General features: G+C 38.9%; 1 protein-coding gene across 5 annotated transcripts in view; it reads left to right on the forward strand.

Annotated features, from left to right (window-relative positions):
• BORA (BORA aurora kinase A activator) overlaps positions 1–24393 on the forward strand; it is a 28652-nt gene extending 4259 nt beyond the window's left edge. For 3 of the 5 annotated variants that reach the window (XM_070380576.1, XM_070380579.1, XM_070380578.1), the window contains exons 4-13: positions 2757–2802; positions 6281–6362; positions 12772–12837; positions 13586–13642; positions 14054–14280; positions 14830–14886; positions 15191–15323; positions 17561–18171; positions 22451–22582; positions 23817–24393. In XM_070380576.1, the coding sequence (XP_070236677.1) occupies positions 2757–2802; positions 6281–6362; positions 12772–12837; positions 13586–13642; positions 14054–14280; positions 14830–14886; positions 15191–15323; positions 17561–18171; positions 22451–22582; positions 23817–23882 (1477 nt within the window). In that variant the 3' untranslated portion in view covers positions 23883–24393. The remainder of the gene's footprint in view (positions 1–2756; positions 2803–6280; positions 6363–12771; positions 12838–13585; positions 13643–14053; positions 14281–14829; positions 14887–15190; positions 15324–17560; positions 18172–22450; positions 22583–23816) is intronic. The other 2 variants (XM_070380577.1, XM_070380580.1) reach the window with 2 other exon arrangements.
• Positions 24394–24396: the final 3 nt, after the last annotated feature.

Here is a 24396-nt window from a genome sequence, read left to right on the forward strand (position 1 = left end):
TGCTCTTGCAAATATTCGTCCTGCTCTTGTACCCCTTCTTCTCTTGACTTGGTAGCTTGATGACCATCCCCTTGTAATTAATGCTCATCCAAAGTGCTAAAGCGGAGAAGGCAATGGCACCCCACTCCAGTACTCTTGCCTGGAAAATCCCATGGACGCAGGAGTCTGGTGGGCTGCAGTCCATGGGGTTGCTAAGAGTCGGACACGACTGAGTGACTTCACTTTCACTCTTCACTTTCATGCATTAGAGAAGGAAATGGCAACCCTCTCCAGTGTTCTTGCCTGGAGAATCCCAGGGACGGGGGAGCCTGGTGGGCTGCTGTCTATGGGGTTTCACAGAGTCGGACACGACTGAAGCGACTTAGCAGCAGCAGCAGCAGCAGCAAAGTGCTAAAGAAAGGGACTAGAATGGGGATAGAGTGTTAAAGGATTTTACTTAATGCTAGATGATACCTTTGATAGGGAAAGTGAAAAGTATATCAAAAAGCAAATGTTTCACAGATGAGATGAATTTTTTGTGGTACGCAAACCGTATGTCTTATTTTGCCTCCTCTCTTCAGTATGTTGAAATATGAACAGCCAAGAGAAATTTATTGAGCACTGCAGGCGACACTGAAGCAGTACAGGAAGTTATTCCTGTCCTTTAGACTCAACAAGTTGTGAAACAACATTTCTCTACTAATAAACCAGGTGTTATCTGAGCAGGTTTATGAAAAGACTCTTGGTGTATTTCAGTAAATAGACCTGTAACACAGAAGAGGGGAACAGACCCTGATTTTAGTTTAACTCATGTAATTCAGTAAATGGTTATGGTTTCTACCGAGGATAGTGAGTATACTCTTAAAACATGTTGATGCATTCTTAGAAATAAGCACAGGCTTCCAGTGTCTCTTCCTCACTTAACCCAAGTTCCCTATTTCAGAGCTTCCCACCTTTTTCATGCCATGCTACATATGAGAACTGCAGTTCTCTAAAAATGAGAACTGCAAGGTATCCTGGTATAAACAAATGAGTCTGTCCATATTGGAGGTGAACAGTCCCGAAATTCCTTCCCTGCCTCACCGGCCAAGGGTCCGTTCAGGGCACACCAATCATACTGAACAGTGTATGTGTTATGCTGGTGTTCTGTGGTGTACTGGTTCGGACACCCTGCCCTGTATGACTTCTCAGACCCTTCCGTCATCTAACTCTACAAAATTTGACCAAACTGATTTTCACTGCTTCTAGCCATCACCTGCATACCCCAGGTTGTTGAAGTCCTCTGATGAAGCAGCAATAGGTTTCTGAATTCAGTGTTGCTAGATCAGAGCTTACTAATATTATACACTGTTTTTATGCACTGAGATCTTGATGATGTTCATGATAAGAGGAAGAGCACTGAGTTACAAGTCTCATAATGGCTGTTCAAATGGAGATATGTGGATTCTAACTGTAGTCTATTTTCTCACTATTCCTTTCTATTCCTTTATTTATAAATCCACTTGATTTTAATTTTTAATACATGTACATTGGGGGCAGGAGGAGAAGGGGACGACAGAGGATGAGATGGCTAGATGGCATCACCGACTCGATGGACATGAGTTTGATTAAACTCCGGGAGTTGGTGGTGGACAGGGAGTCCTGGCATGCTGCAATTCATGGGGTCGCAAAGAGTCGGACACGACTGAGCGACTGAACTGAACATTATTATAAGCTTTGTTAAGGTACAAATTAGATTAAAAATATTTGGAGAGAAAAAGGTGTCTTATGGAGTTATTCATGGTAGCACATACTCTCTCTGGGAAAAAGATTAGGGAAGTGGTCCTTCAAGGCTAACTGCTGAGTCCTTGGCAAGTATATGCCTTGTCCTTGAGACCTGACAATATTAAATCTTACAAGTAATAAATTTGTGGTGCTGTAATTGCATATTCTATCAAAGTGGGAAAAAAATTCATTTGGACAAAGTTTTATATTTCAAATTTTATAGTGTTGATATTTAATTTCAGAATTAATAATTTTGCCAATTTATTTAGAACTGTAAGGATGATAGTCTTTTTTTCATTTATGTCAAGAGTAAGAATTGATTCCAAAATTACAACTATGATAAGCTTGCTGTAATAGAAGAAAAGGAATCTGGACAGTTTTTAGATTTCTGTGGAATGACATACTTAAGAGCTCAGTTTATTCAAAGTGCTTTATTTCTATTGTTAATAGTAATTTAAAAATTGTATCCATGTAAGCCTTTTACTCGGAGAAGGCGATGGCACCCCACTCCAGTACTCTTGCCTGGGAAATCCCATGGACGGAGGAGCCTGGTAGGCTGCAGTCCATGGGGTTGCAAAGAGTCAGACACACTGAGCGACTTCCCTTTGACTTTTCACTTTCATGCATTGGAGAAGGAAATGGCAACCCACTCCAGTGTTCTTGCCTGGAGAATCCCAGGGACGGGGGAGCCTGGTGGGCTGCCATCCATGGGGTCTCACAGAGTCGGACACAACTGACATGACTTAGCAGCAGCAGCAAGCCTTTTACTAGAAAATATTCCATTCAAACTGTGAATGGAAAAGGTGGGGCAGGTAAGCCTAATAGCACAAGGCTGACTCTCCAAATACTGTCATTTACAAAAGTGATAAGATCCCAATTTTTCTTTTAAAATGAGCTTAACATTTGCCAGTTTCTAACGTGGAAGAAAACTATTTCTTTGAAAGGTTATTATTTTAAATGTTCAGTCTGCTGAAGTAATGGTATGGTTATTTTTCTTTTTTATCTCTGCATAGAATAGATAAAGATGTGGAAGACAAAAGACAAAAAGCCATTGAAGAGGTAACTTGAAACTATTACTGATGGTGAAGCCAGTTAAGCACCCATTCTGCATGCACAGCACCTCTAAGAGAGGAAGACTTCCTTCACATCTTTCCTGTCTCAACTTCCCCAAGTCTGTCCGTTCCCAGTATCCCTCGGAGCTCCCCTAAGACTGGTGTTTTTGAGCTGATCCAGCGCCTTTCATTGTAATAATCGGTTTTATGCTTTTCTTCCCCAAGACTGAGTTCTTTTCTGGTCACAATTCATCTCTTCCTTCTCAGGACCTGACATAGTTTTCTTCTTGTGCCTTTGATCAACATGAACCATTGTTTCAAGTTGGAGTAGAGAAAGCTGGATTTTTTCAAGCCTTGAAAATCTAGCCTGGCCTCAGGAATAGTTTTATCTTTTGTTCTTGTTAATTCTTTGAATTTTTAACACATTGAGTATATTTCATGAAATACAGTATACTGCTAAATAGAAAAAGTATATCACAAAGATAAGGTTTTTTTTTTTATATTAAGCTAATAAACTAAGCGTCTCACTTTTTGCTTTCCTTTTTTGCTAAAATCCTTTAGAGTGTAAAGGTTGTCTGTCTTGGTTATTTTTCAGAAAGCCTTCAGGCCGTGGCAGCCTTGTCCTTCCTTTTTCCCTTACTAGTCTTCCTCTGCCCTCTTCTATTCGTTAGCTATGCTTGATTCTTCTGCACCCCAAAAGACTTGAGCTATGGCATGTTCAGAGATTCAGTGAGCCCCCACATTTCAGATATAGCCTGTTTCTTAGGAAACAGTTTCCTAAGCTTTACTCCTGCTAAATATTATCTACTTGTTAATCTATCTAATAACTTCAACATTTTCATTCTAATCCAGTCACCTGATTCCTCCCCAGTTGAATATTCTCAGACTCTTTCCCATTTCCCAACATTTTGGAAAGTATGCTTCCTCTTTCAAATTCTCAACTTAATTTTAAAGGGAAATTTCAGAAAAAAACTTAAGAAAATTAATTCAGAGTGAAGACTATGGCTAATGTAGCAGAAGTTAATGTATCAGTAGCAAATTAAATTCATGTTTATATATGTGAAATACAGTAAATACATGCACATACTAAAAACAGAAAAATCCAAACTGCAAAGGAAAAAACATAAAATGAAAACAAAGATCCTCTCATTCCCTGCCTTAATCCTTGAAATTAATTGCCATTAACATTTCTTAAGTATACTCTCAGATACATTTTGTGTATGTAATAGCTCATGTCCTTTAAATATTTGCACATAAATAGGATCATCATTGGAGAAGGCAATGGCACCCCACTCCAGTACTCTTGCCTGGAAAATCCCACGGATGGAGGAGCCTGGTAGGCTGCAGTCCATGGGGTTGCTAAAGAGTCAGACACAAATGAGCGACTTCACTTTCACTTTTCACTTTCACGCATTGGAGAAGGAAATGGCAACCCACTCCAGTGTTCTTGCCTGGAGAATCCCAGGGACAGGGGAGCCTGGTGGGCTGCCATCTATAGGGTCGCATAGAGTCAGACACGACTGAAGTGACTTAGCAGGATCATCATTCTGATACTCTTTTGCCTCTTTTTTCTAGTTAATAATCTCTTAGATTTTATTTTTGATTATCAGCACATAGTGATTTTTAGTAAATAGCATAGTATTCCATTGTATGAATGTATCATAATCAAATCCAGCCCCTGTTGACAGATGTGTAGGTTGTGTTCAGTGTTTTTCTGCAGTGAACACACTTGTACGTATATCTTTATGGACTTGCTAAATCAGAGGGTTTGTGTTTTCAATTTTGGTATATTTTGCCATATTGTCTTCCCTAAAGGTTGTACCGATTTGTTCTCCTGGCCATGTTATGATACTGCCTATATTCTCGTTATCTGCAATACTGGCTGTCAGCAAACTGCTTAAATAATGCTATTCTTACTACTTTAAAATTTTTATCTTGTTATTGGATTTCCATCTTTCATTTTGAGTGAACTTATGCTTTGCTTCATGAGTTTGTGAGTCTTTTATATTCCTTTTTTTTCTGGGAACTGTCTGTATCTCTGCTCCCCAACTCCATTTTTTTTAACGTCTTTTATGTATTCATAGGTAGTTTAGTCAGGAAATTAGTTTTTTGTCATAAGTATTGCAAAATATAAAGAAAATGTTTTGTGTTACCTTCAAAACAGAGATGGGAGGGCAAAATACTGTATTAGAGCGTTGGTATAAATGTCTTTCCTCTTTCATTCCTATATAAAGTGAATTAAGCCTAATACAGTAATACAGCTTTTATCTAAATGCTCTATCTCCACTTGTTAGAGTACACTGACCAGTGGTGTGCTGATAAATATATAACAACTGGCCCTCTGACTGTGGGGGAAGTATGAGTGTTAGTAATCTGCTGTCCATAACACAAATACTCCAGCCATGGCCAGCTTCAGTTTAGTGATTATGACATCGCTGAATGGGAAAAGAAATGTATGTGGTACACCATTATATGCAGGCATTCTACCACACAAATACAAAAGACAGTAAGTCCCCTACATTCGAACCTTCAGGTTGCTAACCAGAACCTGTGCCATCAACGTCAGGCATGAGTGAAATTGCAGCTTGCCCTCCGTCTCCTGTTGCTGACGATCCTTCAGCTCTACCCTCTCCCACCTCCTCCCCCTCCTCCAGTCAGTAACTCTTCTTGTCTTTTCACTTATGCCAGCTGTTGTACTATTGTACTTTCCAAGGTACTATACTGTAAGATTCAAAATGTTTTCTTAATTTTTTTATTTGCTTTTTCTGTGTTATTTGTGTGAAAAGTATTATGAATCTATGACAACACAATACTATATAGATGACTGTGTTAGTTGGGTACCTAGGCTAACTTTGTTGGACTTACGAACAAATTGGACCTGCGAACTTGCTCTTGAAACAGAACTCAGTCATATGTAGGGGACTCTCTGTAAATAACCTCAGGAGCATAGATATTGTTACATGTAGTAAAATAATTACCAAGCGATGATTTGGGTTTTTATTTTTTAATATAATTTATTTGTTTACGTAATTTTAATGTTGGCTTTGTTTGACAACTGATCCACAGGATTCCTGAAAATTTAATAATCAGATTTTGAGAGTCAGGACAAGGTAGCTCCAGCACACCGCCTCTTGGTTTACACATATACGTCTGTCTTCCTTTATTCCTTCCCTCTTCATCCTCCCTTTCGTCAACCTCATCCTTCCCTCCAAAAAAACTGGGGGAGAAATGAAAGATATTTTCTTTGTGAATAATACCCTTAGCTTAATTTGCAAATTTCAAATGTAAGGGGTTGATTTGAAGCTTTAAACCTTCTCTTTATATATACTTTAAATTTCGTCCATTTCACTTTGCTCACTTGGGCTTTAAGATTTAAATTTTAAAATATAACTATAAAGTCAGTGTGTAGCATGTTTGATGGTTATTTAGCACAACTACCTTTTCCTATTTCATATGCCTAATTGAAGGACTTTTAATTCTCCTAGTTTTTCACTAAGGATGTCATCGTACCCTCTCCTTGGACTGATCATGAAGGGAAACAGCTTTCAGAGTATCATTCCAGTAAATGTGAGTGTATTAAAAATTGTATGAATAAAACTCATAAAAATAGAAAGCAGTGAATGTAAAACAACATATATAGTGAAGTATCAGTTTATCTGCTTTGGGAGGAAGCTTGCTATAAAATTTAATTTCTGGGATACCAGGTTTAACTATTTAAAAGTAAGGATTCAAAACTTGACTAAAATTTACAAATTTCTTTTTTTTTAGCCATTCTTTTCTGAATTTAATTTTTTCTTCATGATCATTGTGAATATCAAGTTATAATGATGGTTATAGAGACCCATAGACACAGAAATAGTATTGGATATAGATCTGAGTTGTTAATGATTTTTGCAGTGATTTTGAAGGTTAGTTTTTTTAATGAAATCCTTAAATTGCTTTGTTTTTTGCTAGTTTGCTGGTTTCTTATAGTAGTAGAGGAGGATTGGGCATTTATATGACCTCTGGGGTAGTGTAATACGGCCAATTATCTGCAAAGTTAATAAGGAAACTGAAGGTCAAGCCAACAATCTTTCAAATGTTTTTCTACCTCCAGGAAATGGTTACTTATATTTATTTGCTCTCACTGTCCTGAGTTGTGAGCAGTGTTCAAATATTACTTCTATATACACATCTCTCATTTCAGTGGAATTGCTACTCTTCAGAATAACACACATTAATAGGACATAGTATAAGAGGGAATACTAGTCCTGTTCTTTATCAAAACACAACAGTTTTTTGTGTTTTGGAAAGATGGAAGGATGGGTCGATCACTTTTCATGTGCCCAGTGTTCAGTGCTTTCAGTATTCTTGCAACAGCTTGTATGAAATAGGTGCTGTTATTGACCTCATTTTATAAGTGAGAAAAACTCGTTTTTGAAAGGTTAGAGCACCTGTCCAGGGTTACAGAAATAAGGTGTCAGAACCTGGCTTTAAAGTGAAGCATTTCTTAGTTCAGATTCTGTACTCAGTTCAGATTCGTTACAAAGTAAAGGTGGCATGCAATAGCCAGTGGACCTGGGTTGTAGCCCTTCCGTATTATAAACCGGAAGGAGTGATCTTGATCAACTTTCTCAGTGCCTTTGGCCTCAGTTTTTTATTTCTAAAATCAAGGAGTTAAACAAGATGGTTATATGTTAACATCCCTCCCAGCTCAGAAATTCTGTATCCAAGGTAACATCTTCATAGATACTAGGTTCCCTGCCCCCAATTTTTTAATGTTGGATTTTTGAACAGTTGAATCAACCATCTTATGTGATCTTATTTTTAAACATTTTATACTTAAAGTATCCTGTTTTAAAGTGATGTGAATCAGGAAGATGCTAGAAATACCACACATAGCCTCTTTGGTATAGTCATCAAGCCCATGATGACAGAGTGTTGTGGCTGATCAGGGGAGCTGTGCTGTCCAATATGGTGTTGGAAGACAGTTCAGTTCTCTGTGGGTCTCTCATTTCTATACGTCTCATGAAGGGTGGCGCAGACAGGTTTTGTTCCAAACTATCTTTTCAAGGATGTTTGTATTGTGAACAGCCTTGGAGAATAGAGAGAGAGCATCCTTCTGGAGCAGAAGGTAGGTTTGTGTTGATGTCTGATATAATAGTGTGGTACTGTTTCCCTCTGGAGCAAGTTGGGTTGCAGCTTATAAGAATGGGATTTCTTAAGCTCAGGGTTCCTTGATTGGGAACACAGACCGTCTGTGTGTGCTGTATCTGCCAGGGCTGTTTCGTACCACTTCTTTAGGATTGATGGTCAAAGAGAACTGATGTGAACATGAAGCTCATGCTGCCTGCTATGCTGAGAATAATGAAGTCCTCTGACTTTGACCCGAAGCCTTATGACTTCAGCCAGTGTCCATGGAACGCTGACATGCTAACTTGTCAGACCCTTCATAGTTCTTGACATATAGTAGCTATTAGCCACATGTGGCTATTTAAATTTGAATAAACTAAAATTTGAAGTTCGGTTTCCTGGTCATACATTCACATTTCAGGTGCCCAGTAGCCTCACCAAGTGGTGACCGTGTTGGCCCCAGATACAGAACTTTTCCATCATCACAGAAAAACCTCTCCTGGAAAATGTGACCTTAGAATAGAGGATGGCAACCTCTATCTGTAAAGGACCAATTATTAAATATTCTATGCTTTGCAGACCATACTGTTTCTGCTGCAACCACTCAGTTCTACTGTACCATGAAAGCAACACTGATGATACATAATGAATGAGTGTGGAGGTGTTCCAGTAAAACTTTATTTACAAAAAAAGGCAACAACACAGATTTGGCCCATGGGCAATCATTTGCTGACCCTTTCTCTAGAGTAATACTGTCTGAGTTTGAGCTGTGCTGTATAGCAGTAAAGTTTAGTAGCTGTGTGACTTTACGTGAGTTACTTAGCTGTTCGGTGCCTCACTCTCCTTACCTATGAAATGATGGTTGTTGGGAAGATTAAATGAGATGATACCTCCAAGACCGCATACTTAGCATGTGGTAAGTGCTCAGTGTTGTTTACCTAAAGAGTAATAAAGGAAATTGTGAGTCACGGGGGAAAATGATTTTGTTTGTACATGTGGACTTTATGCTGTCAACTTTTACTATTCCAATATGTATGTAGCAGGGTGCTTCAATGAGTGTACTTATTTTATTTATGGACTTAAATGAGAATTTCTTAGAAAAGTATACACAGGCTGAGAATTTCTGAGCTAAAGACAGTGTGTTTATCTGACTTGATTGTGCAGAGCTAGAGTGCTCTCCAGAATGACCACACACCCTGCATGCCCACCCGCAGTGTTTAGGATTCCCGTGTCTCTACATCCCTGCCAACACTTGGCTTTCAGATTTGTGCCATTCTAATGCATTGGGGCTTCCCTGGTGGCTCAGTGGTAATGAATCCACCTGCCAGTGCATGAGACCCAGGAGATGTGTTTGATCCCTGGGTTGCTGGAGAAGGAAATGGCAACCCACTCCAGGATTCTTGCCTGAAAATCGCATGGGCAGAGGAGCTTGGCAGGCTACAGTCTATGGTGTAACGGAAGAGACGTGACTTAACAACAACAACAGTGGTTTGTTTGACATTCTAAATGATTGTTTTAATTTTCATTTCTCATATGCTCACAGCTTTTTTATTTCCTTTTGTAAAATCCCTATTTATAAATCATCCTTATTGGAGTTGTCTTTTTCTCTTTTCCTTTTAATTGCTAAGGTACTTTGTGTAGTTACATTAGTAGTTCCATTAGTTCTAAACATTTCACATGTCATCTCCTGTCACATGTGTTACTTTTGTTTTGATGTCCTTGGTTGTGTGGGAATTCTTATTTTGTTGTAATCAAATCCATGTATGTTTCCTCATTTGATTGTGGTCTTAAAGTTATGGAGTCCTTTTAGAGGAAACAACTGAGGAGACAACTGCTATTCAGTTGAACAGTGTTGGGATAATGCCAGAGTCGGGGAATTGGGAAGAACAGTTAGGAAAGAGTTTTAGAAATACCTACAGGTAAGAAAGAGAGCCTGTTTGTTTTTTATGTTACTCAAATAATGTTTGGTTGGAGGAAAACTGCTAGGTTTTATTTACACCATTAAGATGTTTGGTGAAAAAGTATGAAAGTGTTAGTCACTCAGTCATGTCGAACTCTTCTCTGAGAGCTGTGGATGGTAGCCTGCCAAGCTCCTCTGTCCATGGGATTTTCTAGGCAAGAATACTGGAGTAGGTAGCCATTCCCTTCTCCAGGAGACCTTCCCACTCCAAGGACTGAACCTGGGTCTTCCGCATTACAGGCAGTTTCTTTACCCTCTGAGCTACCAGGGAAGCTCCTTACGGTGTTTGAACTCCAGCCTAAAGACCAAAAACCCTAATGTTATAGGGGTTTTGCAGCAAAGCACCTTTATTACTTTTGCCTTATAGAAGGTCACACTGCCTACAGCAAAGAAGGCATTTGAGTCTAGAATTTTATTTATTTTATCTTTCACCATTCTGATAGTAGACCTTTAATGAGAGACTTTAAATTATCCACCCACTCACTCATTCACCCATTTATTTACTACCTGGTGATTTTTCAATTTAAGAAGCTTAATACTAGTCATTACCTTTATATTTTTTAAAAAATTATGTGCACCATATCTTTGACTCCTGTCTTGAGGGGAGGAAAAAAACTGAGTGCAGTTTTACTGATCAAATTGCAGTTTCTGTCAAAATGGCCTAGCATTTTAATTCCAATAGTTTATACCCATTAAGAAATATTTATTTATGGCAGCTCTGGGTCTTTGTTGCTGTGCGTGGACTTTCTCTGGTTGCAGGAAGCAGGGGTTACTCTCTAGTTGCTGTGTGAGGGCTTCTCATTGTGGTGGCTTCTCTAAGCACAGGCTCCAGGGCTTCAGGCTCAAGTAGCTGTGGCTCGCAGGCTCTAGGGCTTCAGGCTCAAGTAGCTGTGGCTCGCAGGCTCTAGAGCGCAGGCTCAGTAGTTGTGGTGCACAGGCTTAGTTGCCCCACAGTTTGTGGAAACATCCCTGGACCAGAAACTGAACTGATATTCCCTCCCTTGGCAAGCAGATTCTTAACCACTGGCTCACCAGGGATGTCCTGTCCATACCTATTTTGAAAAAGCATCTAGCCGCCGAGGATCTGCTGAGGACATTGACATTAGCTAACGTGTCCCCAACCTTTTAAGGTTGACATAGAGACCAACCCTGCTCCCCTTAAAAAGGATCTTTTGATGCCTCCTTAATTGCTATGGTAATGCTTGAGTTTTAGCCTTGTGGGGTTTCCCTGGTGGGTCAAATGGTAAAGAATCTGCCTGCAGCGCAGGAGACCTAGGTTCAGTCCCTGGGTTGGGAAGATGCCCTAGAGAGTGGAATGGCAAACAACTCTAGTATTCGTATCCTCAGTTCAGTTCAGTTGCTCAGTCATGTCCCACTCTTTGCGACCCCAGGAACTGCAGCACACCAGGCCTCCCTGTCCATCACCAACTCCCGGAGTCCACCCAAACCCATGTCCATTGAATCAGTGATGCCATCCAACCATCTCATTCTATGTCGTCCCCTTCTCCTCCTCCCCCAAAACTTTCCCAGCATCAGAGTCTTTTCAAATGAGTCAGCTCTTTGCATCAGGTGGCCAAAGTATTGGAATTTCAGTTTCAACATCAGTCCTTCCAATGAATACCCAGACTGATCTCTAGGATGGACTGGTTGGATCTCCTTGCAGTCCAAGGGACTCTCAAGAGTCTTCTCCAACACCACAGTTCAAAAGCATCAATTCTTCGGCGCTTAGCTTTCTGCACAGTCCAACTCTCACATCCATACATGACCACTGGAAAAACCATAGCCTTGATTAGACAGACCTTTGTTGACAAAGTAATGTCTGCTTTTTAATATGCTGTCTAGGTTGGTCATAACTTTCCTTCCAAGGAGTAAGCGTCTTTTAATTTCATGGCTGCAATCACCATCTGCAGTGATTTTGGAGCCCAGAAAAATAAAGTCTGACACTGTTTCCACTGTTTCCCCATCTATTTCCCATGAAGTGATGGGACCAGATGCCATGATCATCGTTTTCTGAATGTTGAGCTTTAAGCCAACTTTTTCACTCTCCTCTTTCACTTTCATCAAGAGGCTTTTTAGTTCTTCACTTTCTGCCATAAGGGTGGGTGCCATATGCATATCTGAGGTTATTGATATTTCTCCTGGCAATCTTGATTCCAGCTTGTGCTTCTTCCAACCCAGCATTTCTCATGATGTACTCTGCATATAAGTTAAATAAGTAGGGTGACAATATACATCCTTGATGTACTCCTTTTCCTATTTGGAACCAGTCTGTTGTTCCATGTCTAGTTCTAACTGTTGCTTCCTGACCTGCATACAGGTTTCTTAAGAGGCAGGTCAGGTGGTCTGGTATTCCCATCTCTTTCAGAATTTTCCACAGTTTATTGTGATCCACATAGTCAAAGGCTTTGGCACAGTCAATAAAGCAGAAATAGATGTTTTTCTGGAACTCTCTTGCTTTTTTGATGATCCAGTGGATGTTGGCAATTTGACCTCTGGTTCCTCTGCCTTTTCTAAAACCAGCTTGAACATTGGAAGTTCACGGTTCACATATTGCTGAAGCCTGGCTTGGAGAATTTTGAGCATTACTTTGCTACCATGTGAGATGAGTGCAATTGTGCGGTAGTTTGAGCATTCTTTGGCATTGCCTTTCTTTGGGATTGGAATGAAAACTGACCTTTTCCAGTCCTACTGCTCCAGTCTTACGTTCTTATCCTAGTGCTCCCCCAAGTTGAAAAATAAATAAATTTAACAGAAGCTTGTCAAATTTTATATTTACATATGCAGGCATTTATTTTTTTAAATGTAAAATAAAAGCTTCCACACTTAATTTTTTTTTTCTGGAAAAAGTAACCCTAAAGTAAATGAATAGGAAATTTAAGATTTTTCACTTAGAATGTTTTATAGGTATCAACACAAATAATGAATCTCCAGTTGGAAGAAAGCTGACCATCCATTCTGAGAAAAGCAATGGTGAGTGTGAATATAAACTGGAAAAGAAATATGTTCTATACTAATGCAACATTTAATATTAAATTCAGTTCATGGGATAACATTTCACTCTGGAATTGAAATTGTTTGCTTTTTATAAGTGAGCTTTATGAAAACTGACCTTGTGAAAGTGAAGTCGCTCAGTTGTGTCCGACTCTTTGCGACCCCATGGACTGTAGCCTATCAGGCTTCTCTGTCCATGGGATTTTCCAGGCAAGAGTGCTGGAGTGGATTGCCATTTCCTTCTCCAGGGGATCTTCCCAACTCAGGAATTGAACCCGGGTCTCCCGCATTGCAGGCAGGCGCTTTTCCGTCTGAGCCACCAGCGAATATTAATAGATCCATCTGGCCATGTTTGAGGAACGACAGTAGTGTGTTATGTTGTGCTGCAAAGCCTGTGGATTGATTTTTGGTTTTGGAAGGCATTCTTTTGAAACTTTGTTAGTATTGGGAAATCTGTCCCCAAATTTAAGCCGGCTGCTTTTTTGATTCATGTGCCAACAGCACAACCAGGAGTTAACTTTTAGCATTTATGGGTTCACATCAGCGTTAGAAAGTGAGGGAACCTGTCTATGGGAAGATGGTATGGAATGGGATGCATAAAGGAAATGACCAAGTTTGGCTGGAGCATCATGGGGAGACAGTTGATTGGGAAGCCCATACTGAGCTGCATGTTAGGTGCTTGTGTTGATTTAACCATGTTTGTATTTATTTGTCTGCTTGCTTCCAGCTGCTTGCCAGACATTGCTGTCTCTTCCTGTGGATTTTAATTTAGAGAAGATATTAGGTAAGTATTGTATTTGTTTAAACCTTTAATAACTTAAATAAAAGATTTTGTTTTAATGCTTTTTTGTAAATGGGGATCTGTGGCAATACCTCTTTTTAAAGAGGTGGGGAAGCCATCCTGGAATTTCTAATTTTTCTTTAATAAGGCCTGAATTAGCCTTTTTGTCATAATGAACTTAACTATAGACATAAACTATTCACAGACACATCTTATTGATACTACCCATACTAATAAGGAAACACTGAAAAAAGGATTTCAAACAGCATCTATGCAGTTAAACTTTTTCCCTCTTTTTGGAAAACAAATTCAAACATAATACAAACTGTTTAAAAAAAAAAATCAGACAAGTAAAATATAACTGCTCTTTCGAATGACTAGCTCTGCCTTTTATTCCGTTAATATTAAATGTAGGTGACTATTTTAGAGCTGATGAATTTGCAGATCAGTCTCCTGGAAACCTCAGTTCTTCATCCCTCAGAAGAAAGCTCTTTTTAGATGGCAACGGAAGTATCTCTGACTCCTTACCTCCAGCTTCTCCCAGAAGTCCTCGTAGTGGTGCCCAGACGTCACTTGAGGTTTTTTATTCAATAGAGTTATCTCCTGTGCAGTGTAGGAGCCCTGTGCAGACCCCGAGTTCGGTAAGAAGTGGATTAACAGTGGCTGGTTGGCTGGCTGTAGGCATCTTGGACCTAGAAGTTCCTGTTGCTCTCAAGAGGAGTGATTCGTTGTCTGTTGGGTTTTCTATTTCATGTGGGTTAGCCCAGTTCACATTTTGTCATTAGGTATAGGAATGGTTTTGGTCACTCTCCAACTGTGTATTTAGAGGTAAATGAGTCTCAAGAAATTTCAGCGTAAGATATTTACTGAATTACGGGAGATTTTCAGCATAACACAACTAGATTGGTAGTAGTGGAGTAACTTAATTTTTTTCATAAACTGCTACTTAGTATAATGGTTTGTGTAAATATGGTATATTTTTATTTTGTCTGTCTAGTATATTCTGTTTCAAAATTTTGGAACAGTCTTCTTAACTATCCTCACAAGATGCCTTGCCTTTTGGTGTCTTTTTTTTTTTTTTTAACCTTTTTTCTTCTTATTAAAGTATAGTTAACTTACATTGTTGTGTTAGTTTCAAGTGTACAGCAAAGCGATTCAGTTATACATACATATGTATCTATTTTTTTCAGATTCTTTTCCCACGTAAGTTATTACGAAATATCGAGTATAGTTCCCTGTGCTATACAGTAGGTCCTTGTTGCTTAACTATTTTATATATAGTAGTGTGTGTGTGTTCCTCCCAGACTCCTTGTTTATCCCTCCCCGCCTTCCCCTTTGGTCACCATAAGCTTATTTTCTGTGCCGATGGGTCTGCCTTTTGGTGTCTTGCCTTTTGCCACAAAGCAAAGTTGGCATCTTGCTCTCTGATGACTAACCAGAATTATACAACTCAGCTTATAAATGTGTTTTGAAAATAAAGACAAGTAGCACTTGGTGTAACAGAGCTAAGGAGGAGAACCCTGTAATTTTGTTTATTTAATTTTATCACAGGGGCAGTTTTCTTCTAGCCCTATTCAGGATAGTGCAAAAAGATACAGTTTGGGAAGCATCACCAATCCTTCACCAATTTCTTCACCCACTTTCTCACCAGTTGCATTTCAAATAGGAAAGACACCACTCTCAGGTATGTCTTGTAATAAAACGCCCAATTAAAATTTTTATATTATCAGTATTTATTATTACAGAGGCTTTTTTTAGCTTGTTCTAACTATAGAGTTCCAAGTGACTACTAACCCTTTTGAAATTTAAAACCTGGGGTTTTTTTTTTTTTTTTTTTTTTTAACAAAAGGAACAGTTTACTTTCAAAGACTGAAATTCTCAGCAAGGTTTTGCTCTCATGTCAGATACACGTAATTAGACTAGCATTATTTATATCAAATATTTTACAAGCAAAATCAAAGAAGATGGCAGTTGTAGAGATAAGTTGGTTTTGGAGTGCCCTCCACTGTGTAATCAGACTTTGGTAATCAGATATGTGGGCTTCTCAGGTGGTAAAGAACCATCTGTCAATCCAGGAGACATAAGAGATTGAAAGACAGAGGAGCCTGACGAGCTACAGTCCATAGGGTCGCAAAGAGCTAGACACAAGTGACTTGGCACACACACACAATCAGATATTTATATTTTGTAAAAGTGTATTTGTTTGCATAAGGTTTTTAGGTGAATATCATATGGCGGGATTTACATATTTCTCTTTACACTATATCAGTTTCTTTTAAAAAAAATTACAGCACTTGTTGAAAATCATTCCCAATTTACAAAAATCTATTCATGGTAAATACAGTTAGAAAACTGAAAACTATTTTTGTTGGTCTTCCCCTTATATGTGTTCATGTGTATATGTGTATATATATCTCCACTCATGTGTGAACACACACACACATAGTTCTATATCCTGCTTTTCTCACAAAGCATTTTATTATAAGTATTCATAAGTCATCCAGGTCATTTATTATTGTCTGAAACCATGATATTGAATCACTGTCTGATATTCCATTTCACGGATGTACCTTTGTCTTTAATCATAGGTAAACATTTACATTATTTCTAATTTTTCCTTGTATATACATTGTATTGTATATATTTATTTCTTTAGGTTAAAATCTCAGAAGTAGAATTATTTGGTGAGAGGATGACTGTTTTTAAGCTCTTGAGGAATTTTGTCAAATTTTCTTCCTAAGAAGTTGCACCAGTTGAAATTGTCATCAGTGGTGTGTGAGGAAGTTATTTCCCCTCATCTAGCAACACTGATCTTCCCAGTGTTCTTTTTGATGTTTTTTATTGTTTGATTCTTTATGATGTTTGTTGATTCAGTGCATTACAAAAAGGTCTCTTACTGCTTTAATTTCTGCATCTTTAATTTATTACAATGTAGAATTCTTTCCAAATGTTTGTTGGTCATTTGTTTGGGAAGGTGAAGGAATTATGAGTTCAGACATCAGAATTTTTGTTCAACAAATGGCCACTCATTTAATTTCCCTACTCTTTATTATTTGTGTGGCCAAACACTTCATGAGTTCATTTACCATTGGGAGGATTGTTTATGTGCTTTGCCCATTTTTAAAACTTTTGTTTTTATTAAGCTAATGAAGTGTTGTAAAAAACTATTAACTTTTAAGGCATTTTTATAGTTTCATTTACCATCGTTAAGCTCTCTATTTTTGCAGACCTTGTTGCGCAATCTTTTGTTTGCCTTTTAATGTTGCTTACAGCGCCCACCTGGGGCTTCCCAGGTGGCACTAGTGGTAAAGAACCCATCTGCCAATGCGGGAGACATAAGAGACACAAGTTCAGTCCCTGGGTTGGGAAGATCCCCTGGAGGAGGGCATGGCAACCCACTCCAGTATTCTTGCCTGGAGAATCCCCATGGACAGAGGAGCCTGGCTGGCTACCGTCCATAGAGTTGCACAGAGTCGACACGACTGAAGTGACTTAGCACTCAAGCAACTTAGCACGCAAGCATGGGTAGTATTTTACCTAAAGACAAACAGATTATTACATATTTCATTTACCAGGTTATTTTGCAGCTGTCAGCTGGTTTGTTCTATATCTTGGATTTGAACAGCATTGCTGTAACAATATGTTTGTGAGGAAATGATTTTCAGGGAATAAAATATTTTGTTTAACTACAAAAGGGAAAGCGCCAGAGTTTGAAGAGCCTCGCCCTGCCTATGGATACACATTTGTTTGTGATGTTATTTTTGACACCAAGATTTCACTTTAGGAAACACCACCACTGTTAGAGACATCCGGTTTTGCTGTCGTGGACTGTGATGACGACCATTTAGTAATGGCTTTTCCATTTCACATGAGGTGACTTTTCCTTCCCCATCTATTTTTTTTCCCCTCCCTATCTTTTAGAACAAAGGAAGTTTGCTTTTCATTCTCCTGATGCTTCATCTGGAACCAATTGTAATGGGATTACCAATCCATATATCAGAAGTCCTTACATAGATGGCTGCTCACCAATTAAAAATTGGTCTCCTATGAGACTGGAGATGTGCAGAGGAGGTGCCCAGTATCGGACCTCACTGATTCGAGTTCCTTTCACTCTTGAGGCTCGTGGCGAAGAAGAAGAAGACCAGGCAGCTGTTCCTTCCACAGACGCCTCAGCCCCAGTCACGGGCATGGCTGGAGTCCACCTGCCGCAGTTGGGCAGTGACACGTCTCCGTGCGGCGCGCACTTGGTGGTGACCGCCATGTCTATTACCCAGAGCCAGTCCGGAGCTTCTGAGAAAGAACTGGAACTGCTGCAGGATGTGGAGAGTGAGAAGAAGAATAACACTGTGGACATGGTCGATCCCATCGAGATAGCCGATGAGACCACCTGGATTAAGGAGCCAGTTCATAATGGGAATTTACCCGCGGCAGATTCTGTGAGCGGGATGGCTTTCAGTATTGAAAACTCTCACATGTGCTTGTCACCTCTCGCAGAAAGCAGTGTCCTTCCCTGTGAAAGTAGTAACATTCAGGTAAGGCGTTTGAATGTTCTGGAGTCCTTTCCTTGCTTCCTTGGTGTTCTGTAGCCTTTTCTTCCTAAGATTATAGTAAGAAAGAAAATGGGTTTGGGACCTAGCCTTCCCGTGATTAAGATTCCTGGCTTCCACTGTAGGTGGGGTGGGTTTGATCCCTGGCCAGCAGCTAAGATTGGACATGTCCTGGGTCATGGCCAAAAAAAGAGAGAAAGACAGAGAGAGAAAGAAATAGGCTAAATGTGGAACCTATAGCATTATATATTGTTTTCTTGAATCAGCACTAGATGATATCAAGAGGGTTGTCTTCTTTGGCCTGGTGATGCATATTTAATAATCATATTCACTGATAATTCTATGGAGTAGGAAAAAAGAGCAGATAACTGCTAGAGTCTGGCAACTTCTCAGGGTTCACCTTTCTTTCCTGTGGAGCTAGTTCCAAAGGAATTCAGTTTGTGGTATAGCTTTGTATTCTAAAAATACAATAGTTTCGGTTTTTCTTTTATATGATTTAGGGAGAAGACATAGTTGAGAATAATTTTATGTATTTTTTTTTTTGTACTTTTAAAAAACGTGATTTATAACCGCCATTTTTCATTTAATCATACATTTCCTATTTTGTAGTATCAAATATCAGGAAGGCATGATTCATTTGACAAATGCGGTTCACAGCGAGCAGCTTCCTTTCAGAAAGACATTTGTTTCATTAATTGTCATATTCTTTGAGTTGGGAATTTTGAAAGAACTTTAAAATAGTCAGAAAGGCAATTCTACCTCCAATTTCATAGTAACAATGTCTAACACTTACGTAGCTGTTAAAATATACCAGGCATTATTTCAAGTACTTTACATATGTTACTTTGTTTAACTTTCTTAATAATCCTATGAAATAGATGTACCCTTGTCCCCATTTTACAGATGAGGAAACTGAGGGTCAGAGAGGATCAGTAAATTGCCTTTGTAGTTAGTAAGTGGTCAAGCCAGGATTCCAATCTTGGCAGTCTGGCTTTAGAGTCCACATTCTTTAAGTTAATACTGATCCATAGTAATAGTTAATACTTACACAGTCTTCCACTGTGCCAGACACTCTTCTAGCCTCTTTATACCAATGTATCTAATCCTCACAACTCTATAATGCTATAGTGCTATCAGTTTTGACATGATAAAGTTTAAATCCCATGGAGAGATTTTTAAATGACTCCAAATTACATATACTGCTTTGCTCATATTTTATGCCTATATTGTCTATCCTAACTTCTAGGATCGTTGCTCAGAAAAATACACTAGAACCACCTTTACATATTCCAACTTCTGAATTTGGTTCCTAAATAAAGAAGCACATCAGGTCAAACTTAGTCTTAAAAGTATCGTTTTTTGCTCTCTTTTTTTCTTCCTTTCTTTCAGAACTCTTATAGAAGCACTAGAAAATACTTTCATAGGCATACAAATTAATCATCCAGTCCAACCACCCATTGGGAGCCTGTCTTACTGCCAAATTGCCATCCACTGTCTCCCTGAGTACGTGCAGGGATGTCCCAGCCTATCTTAGAGGACTGCTCTCCCCTTTACAAGTCTCCTTCCTTAGAAGCTAGAACATAGTTCTTTCTGTCTGTGGTATCTACCAGTCAGTCTCAGCTTTACCTTTTGGGCTTTATCTGTTACCAGAAAATTTTGTAGTTTAGAAATATTTTCATACATTCTTTACTTCCAACCACAGAGGCAGCTCCTGATATTCAAAAATGGCCACGTTTCTCAGGGCCTTTTGACTTGCTTTGTTGTGACAGGTTGGCCTCCAGGCATGGAACACAGCTGTGTTCTTGGAGTATCCCTTCATCCTGAGAACTTCCTCAACCTCTCCCATGTTCCTGTGCCCCGTTCTCTTTCCAGGCTTGCTTTTCACTTGACTGGAACACATTTTCCAGTAGCTTTCTGAGGAAAAGTCCATTTTTCAAGATAGTGCACTTCTGCTGGATTTATCTTTATTCTGTCACATTTGAGAATTTGGAAATAATTGCCCTCCAGACTTTGACGGGGTTGTTTCGTTGATTCTGTTCTCAGTGTTGCTGGTGAAAGACCTGAAACCATTTGAGTGCTTCACCGTTTTGCACTGGTCTCATTTTACCCCTTTCTGGAATTAAAGGGTCCTGAAATTGCAGTGATTCTTTGGTGTGGGTTCCTTTTCATCAGTTGTACTGGGCACTCAGTTCCTTGTGATCTGTAAACTCTTGCCCTTCACTTCTTGGATCTTTTCTTGAATATTATCTTCGATTTTTACTCTTCTCTTTAGAAGTTCTTTTGATTCTCTAATTTAAACAAATCTTTTCACTGTTTTTTGTTTTTAACTCCCTTTTGTTCTAATTTTGGGGAAATTTGCTCAACTTTATATAATAACCCTTCTATTGAGTTTTTATTTCTGCATATTGAATTTCTAAGCTTTTTTTTTGTTATTGTTGCTTGTTTTGGCCTTGGCATTAATGCAGAAATCTTGTGGCTGGCAAAGCATTGCGTGGTCTGGCCTTGGCTTTACTCTCCAGCTTTGTTTTGTTTCCCTTCCTTCTCTGTTTCAGTCACATTGGCTTTCCAGAGTTTGAAATACCGTGTTGCCTCCCCTGAGGCCTGTGGGGAGTGGTGAGGTGACCTGTGTCATCTGTTGGCACACAGTAGGCACTGACATTAGTAGAGGCTTAGATGGGAGCTGTCGGGGGGCAAGGGAGGGGGTCAGCCACCATGTCACCTTTTGGGCACCTGTGAATCCTTTCCTTCCTAGAGAGTGGGGCAGACGCCCTGTGTACCATCGTCCCTACATCACAAGAGTTTTGTTCAGATGGAATGTGACTCCCAGGAGTGAACATGCATCCATCCCTGAAAACTAAAGACATTTTTCTTATGATAGAATGGACTTACTAGGCTATTCTGATGTTGGTGATTGGGGCAAATGTAGTTTTCCCTTAGCTGATTATAGTTGGCATATCAGGGGGTTAAGTGCAAGATGACTGCCTTGTGGGTTGTGTTGTTAGGCGTTCAGCACTGTGCAGTTAAGTGCAGTGTGTGCAGTGGACAGAGGCAGGGGGGCCTCAACTCTTCCTGACCTCATCCCAACACTATAAAAGTTATCCTTCCCAAGCCTCAGTCTCCTCATCTGTGCAGTTAATAGGGTGTTGCAAGGAGAAAATGAGAATGATATTACACTGAGTACCATATGGGGCCTGGCACTTTTTTGCTGCTGCTGCTGCTAAGTCGCTTCAGTCGTGTCCGACTCTGTGCGACCCCATAGACGGCAGCCCACCAGGCTCCACCGTCCCTGGGATTCTCCAGGCAAGAACACTGGAGTGGGTTGCCATTTCCTTCTCCAGTGCATGAAAGTGAAAAGTGAAAGTGAAGTCGCTTAGTCGTGTCTGACTCTTAGCGACCCCATGGACTGCAGCCCACCAGGCTCCTCCGTCCATGGGATTTGCCAGGCAAGAGTACTGGAGTGGGGTGCCATTGGCACTTTTTTAGGCCCTCACAAAATAAATATTTGTCCTGTTTGTACCAAAATTGAAGTTTGCTAGAGTCCCTTTTTTTCTTTTGCTCTTTTGGGCTGTAACAGTGTATTGTTGAATACTACAATTTTAATTAAAACGAAAAGTTGAGCTAACATCTAGAGCTATTTTATATACATGGTATTATTATGAAGGTAAGATTTTTTTATTTCAACAATAGGTTAGAGTATAGGACGTCTAAAAAATGTGTGTTGTTTTGAATCCTCTTGAAGGTACCATGCCTTTTAGGTAAATTTTATTTAGAGATGCAAGTAAACCTTTAGAGAGACAAGCTTAGTAAATAAATTGCAAGAAGTTGATTGTTATTTTTATTTTCATCCACCGGGTGTGAGCACAAAGTAACAGAAAAATATGTTCTTGGTGCCTTGTTCACTGATTTTAAAGAAAATTACAAGATGTATTTTATTAGAAGGAATTGTAGTAACTACTTTGAAGAACAAACAGTTCTATGTAGAACTACCTTTTATGTATATTGCTTTTAAAATTCAATATAATCAATATTAAATATTACTTGTAGTGTTCAGTTGTGAATGGTATATATAAAGTGATTTAATGTTTTTAAATGGTCTTTATATTTACTTATATAAGCCATATCTAATTATATATATAACATTTTATATAAATATTCTAAAATAAATTTACTTAAACATAAAGTTTCTGAAAATAACTTTTGTGGTTAAGCGAATTAGTTTGCGGTGTTATCTGTGGTGGTTTTTCTCTCTTCTCATTCCTGGCAGATGGATAGTGGCTATAATACACAGAATTGTGGAAGCAATATTATGGATACCGTTGGAGCAGAAAGTTACTGCAAAGAAAGTGATGCACAAACCTTGGAAGTCGAGAATAAATCTCGAGTTTTTAATACAAAGGTATGGAAAAAACATAGAGCAAGTTTGAAATGGTTGTAGTTTGTATTTTACTAAATGTGACTGTTGTCAGCCTGTTTCTTTTCCCGATTTTGCTTAAAACTCCACTATCATCTTTATGCCTCATCCTGTCTTCATTTAACAGCAGGAGAAAGTGCTTCAGACCACTTCATTTTCCTAACTCTTCTGCTATGAGGAAGCATAAGAAGAGGTTGGGGTTGGCGGGGTCGGGGAGCTAATGCTACTTTGGAGCTGGGGCTGAAATTAGTTCCTTTAAACTACAGGGCAACAGGAAGAGAGGGGATCGAATAGGAGGGAGGCGGACCTTTTTGCCTAATATTGTCTCAAAGCTAAACATAAAGAGTTTTGATTATTAGAGAGGGAAATAGTACAATTGAGAGATTCCACATCAACTAAGAACAGGCAAAGGAAAGGACTCTTAAAACCTGAGCCTTCAGAGGTAAGATATATGTATCTAAAAAGCTGAATATTTATACAAAAGTACACTGTTGACATAGACATTCACTGAACCTCGAGAGGACAGTTATGACTATATACAGGAGACCCTCCATATATCTGCCAGTTTCACATCCATTAATGCAGCCAACCTCAGATCAAAAATATTCGAGGGAAAAAAACTCCAGAGAGTTCCAAAAGCAAAACTTGAATTTGCCATGTGCCAACTATTTACATGGAACTTTTATTTGCCACTATTTACATAGTATTTATACTGTATTAGGTATTTTAAGTAGATTAGAGAGGATTTAAAATATATGAGAGGATGTTTATATGTAAATATCAGTGCTGTGCCCTTTCATATAAGGAACTTGACTATCCACAGATTGCAGTATCCTTGGGGGGTCCTAGAACCAATTCCCTATCAATACTGGGGACAACTGTATTCATATTTGAAGAATTCCATTATAACTTTAGGCACTAATCAGGAGAATCTGATTTTTATATGCCAATTTAAAATGCAGGCTACACTATTTTACCTTTCCTCCATTTTATCATGAGGTGTGGGATACTAGTTGTCCATTTAAGAGCAAGCAAGCATTAAGATACAGGAAGTACTTTTATGATACAGAACATTGATTTGTAACAAAATATGTCTTCACTATCCCTCTAGAGTGCATGAGGAAATATTTGCATCTAGGTTTTAAAGACAGTTCACATAATAATTGTATCCTTGAATGGTCCTTTTTAAACTGAAAATAAGGTTTTTCTTTTTTCACAGCAAGACCACTCAATGCAAAGGTGTTGGATGAAAACTTCAAACTTGCCTCAATGCAGCAGTCCTTAGGATACCTCTCTCAGAACCAAAGACTATCACTGGACAGCTCCTCATATTTTTTATGCATGGGATCAATAATGTGATCATGATTGGGGAAAAAACTGCTTCAACTAACATGCTGAGCTTTTTTCTTTCCCTCCTGAATGTGAAAAATCAAGGGCTTAGTTCAGTGACACAGAAACAACAGAAAAGCTCCTGGAACTTTCAACAAGTTACTTCAGTACAGGTTCATTTTATTATCAATAAATATTTTTATATTGACATTGAGTGATGTGTTTAATAAAAACTTGAGTGACAACTTTGCTTCAGTCCTGCAGGGTCAATGAACTGCTTCTTAGCCTCACTGACAGTACTGATTTAGCATTAGTCTGGGAAGGTGTGGAACTGTGAAGGTGCTATGTTGTATTTTACATAAAAGTATGTGAATATACAGATGAATTCAAATTTGTAACCTTTGTGAAAGGAATAAATCTGATTAAGAAGGGAACTTACAAACTTTGTATTCAGGTTCAGAGTAAATATT

The sequence above is a fragment of the Bos mutus genome, chromosome 12, assembly GCF_027580195.1.
Source record: "Bos mutus isolate GX-2022 chromosome 12, NWIPB_WYAK_1.1, whole genome shotgun sequence".
Lineage (NCBI taxonomy): Eukaryota > Metazoa > Chordata > Mammalia > Artiodactyla > Bovidae > Bos > Bos mutus.